The sequence below is a fragment of the Ursus arctos genome, unplaced genomic scaffold, assembly GCF_023065955.2.
Source record: "Ursus arctos isolate Adak ecotype North America unplaced genomic scaffold, UrsArc2.0 scaffold_5, whole genome shotgun sequence".
NCBI lineage: Eukaryota > Metazoa > Chordata > Mammalia > Carnivora > Ursidae > Ursus > Ursus arctos.
The window spans coordinates 12473776-12477112 of NW_026623067.1; the positions used below are offsets into that span (position 1 = coordinate 12473776).

Sequence of the window (3337 nt, forward strand, 5' to 3'; positions counted from 1 at the left end):
GCCATCAGGGAAATTCAAATCAAAGCCACACTGAGATATCACCTTACGCCAGTTAGAATGGCAAAAATAGACAAGGCAAGAAACAACAAATGTTGGAGAGGATGTGGAGAAAGGGGATCCCTCCTACATTGTTGGTGGGAATGCAAGTTGGTACAGCCACTCTGGAAAACAGTGTGGAGGTCCCTTAAAAATTAAAAATTGAGCTACCCTATGATCCAGCCATTGCACTACTGGGTGTTTACCCCAAAGGTACAGACGTAGTGAAGAGAAGGGCCATATGCACCCCAATGTTCATAGCAGCAATGTCCACAATAGCTAAATTGTGGAAGGAGCCAAGATGCCCTTCAACAGATGACTGGATTAAGAAGTTGTGGTCCATATATACAATGGAATATTACTCAGCTATCAGAAAGAACAAGTTCTCAACATTTGCTACAACATGGACAGCACTGGAGGAGATAATGCTAAGTGAAATAAGTCAAGCAGAGAAAGACAACTATCATATGATTTCTCTCATCTATGGAACATAAGAACTAGGATGATCGGTAGGGGAAGAAAAGGAAGAAGGAGGGGGGTAATCAGAAGGGGGAATGAAACATGAGAGACTATGGACTATGAGAAACAAACTGAGGGCCTCAGAGGGGAGGGGGGTGGGGGAATGGGATAGACCGGTGATGGGTAGTAAGGAGGGTACGTATTGCATGGTGCACTGGGTGTTATACGCAACTAATGAATCATCGAGCCTTACATTGGAAACCGGGGATGTACTGTATGGTGACTAACATAATATAATAAAAGATCATTAAAAAAAATAAAAAAAAAAAGAAAGAAATACCTCCAGTGAAGCAAATAGGTTGAAAGGTGTGCATAGAGGAAGTAAAGTGGGGCTTCATAAAGTATATGAGAAGGTTTTATGGGGTTTGGGGTGTTACTCATAATATGAGGGAAACATGGTTACATTTACACATATCACTGTTTATGGTTAAACAAGATATAACTGACAACATATAATGAACTCATGTATTGATTCGAAGGTGTAAAGTATGGAATAGTGCAGACGCCAAGTCTGTTGTTCTAAGGGAAGATCTGTCTAGCATAATCCAGCAAGTGTAGTTACTGTAACTAAACGAATAAATCTGTCACATTAGGAAAAATCTCTTAAAAAAACGGTAAGGCAAAAAAATCAAAATGCATTTTTGAGAATCATTAGAAGATAAAAATTCCCCATTCAGGGCGTGACCCTAGTGTTCTGGGATCGAGCCCCACATCAGGCTCTTCCACTATGAGCCTGCTTCTTCCTCTCCACTCCCCCTGCTTGTGTTCCCTCCCTCTCTGGCTGTCTCTATCTCTGTTGAATAAATAAATAAAAAATCTTTAAAAAAAATTCCCCACCCAGGTGTATCTATCTCAAACACGTTTTATTCCGGAAGTCTAGCTATTTATCTCCTATGTTTACAAAGCTGGAAGGTTTGAGAGATGTACAAAGGGACAATTGTTAGCACTCTTTCACAATTTGACCTTCCCTATAATAAGGATGGAAAATTCTAATTGAGGCCCCTGGTGTCAGAAATTTGTGTGAGGGCATCATGCGTTGAGGGAAATTGTGTGTTGAGAGGATTTTCTCATCTTTGAAAAGGCACGGTTCAGAAAGAATAGTTTGTTATGATTTTTGATCAGTACCAAAGGACAGATTGTCGGATAACCATGGGAGAGAATTATAGTGATGTTCTCCAGACCTTTTACGTTATGTTTATAACTTACATACATGGTAAGGAAGCTATTACTCCAGTGAAAGAAAGCAAAGCAGCTCACCAGTGCCAGGATTGTGTGGATGGCCTTGGTTTCAGGAGAGGGTCTTGGGCTGAGGCTGGTCCTGTGGAGATGCTTCACTGTCTTGCGATGTGTGAAAAGGAACGTTACCATGTACACACTGGTCCAGACCATGAGGAACACACACAGGAAATCTCGTAACACCATGCACCCTAGAAAGACAGCTGACTGAATATAATCAGGATCCTTCCCAACACAGTATGTCAGAGAATAGGATTTGTCAACTTCTGTGGTGTTGTATGGGGCCACAATGTTTATGATGACACGGATGTAGATCAGCATGTTGATGATCCAGAAAGAACAGAAGGCAGGAAAAATGTATGTGGAGATTTTGGGCTTGAGCCATGCCCACCTAGAGTTGCTGGGAGTGATACTGATGGCCTGAACAATACTCAGGAAAGATGTGGTGCAGAGGGAAAGACTCCGGGTGACTCTGTACAGGTACATCACTACCTTACAACCAATGTCATCTAGAAAATTCCTTACTCCAAAGGCATTCATTACTTCTGGAATCCCACTGAAAACAATTGTCATGACATTCCCTAAAATCAAATGGATAAATATCAAATCTATAGGCTTCTTTGTATGTAGCGGGACTGAGATGGTGTTGATGAGTAGCACCAGTAGCAATGTGTTTCCAATAAAACCAATCCCAACTTGAGAGAGAAAGAACACTCCCAAAATGGTATCACTTGAAACCATCACATTCATTGGCCTCTTTACTTTGATACACTTTTGCTCAGATTCAAAAGGAACCCAAAATGATTTGTAAACCTGATGGAAATTATGGGATCATATGGAGACTCCATGAGGTCTGATCATCCTCAGCAGGAGGTTGTGCAGATGCTCTGTAACAACATTCAGGAAAGTAATCAGTTCTAGAGGTAAATATCAAGGATTATTGATGTCACTGCACAAGAATATATGGGTTGCGATAAAGCATGCTTTTTATGAAGATATAAGTGTAATTCTAACAAATAAGTATCTGAAGTTTTTTTGCTCATTAAAAACAATATTTCAGATTTATACAGATTCAATTCATATTCTATATGTATGTTCTGAACTTCACCTCAAATATTTGAATGAATTTCCATCTTCTGCCATGAATAATAAAAGAATGATTATGTATATTAATGCATAATATTACATTTATATTGTACATGACACACATTATTGTTATAGTCATTCACCAGAAGAAGACTCCAACCCCAGAGTCCCACATGACCATCTGGCTCTTTATGCATTTCCTGACCCTGGTTACACACCTTTCCCAACTCCAAGACCCTTCCAATGTACATATCACATCACCTCCTGGATCAGTACTGCATCCTCCAGTTCTGTTTTGAAAATTCACTTCATCTCTTTATTCTACACTAAAGTCACTGATTCTCCTGAATCTCTCTCAGGTAGTGGGATCTATCTCTCCCCTGTCCCCTATATCAAGAGGCCTGAAGATGGGAATGTCTTTTTTAATCCCCAGCACTTTCAGATAATTTTTCATCACCCC

At 40.1% G+C, this 3337-nt stretch overlaps 1 protein-coding gene across 1 annotated transcript; it reads right to left on the reverse strand.

Annotated features, from left to right (window-relative positions):
• Nucleotides 1-1584: 1584 nt before the first annotated feature.
• Nucleotides 1585-2364, reverse strand: LOC113249515 (vomeronasal type-1 receptor 4-like). The gene has a single exon (XM_026491001.3). The coding sequence runs from the start codon at nucleotides 2362-2364 to the stop codon at nucleotides 1585-1587; it is 780 nt and encodes a 259-aa protein (XP_026346786.2).
• Between the last annotated feature and the right edge of the window lie 973 nt (nucleotides 2365-3337).

Coding starts and splice junctions, on each gene's coding strand:
- LOC113249515 (XM_026491001.3), bottom strand. CDS start 2,364: ATGACAATTGTTTTCAGTGGGATTCCAGAAGTAATGAATGCCTTTGGA.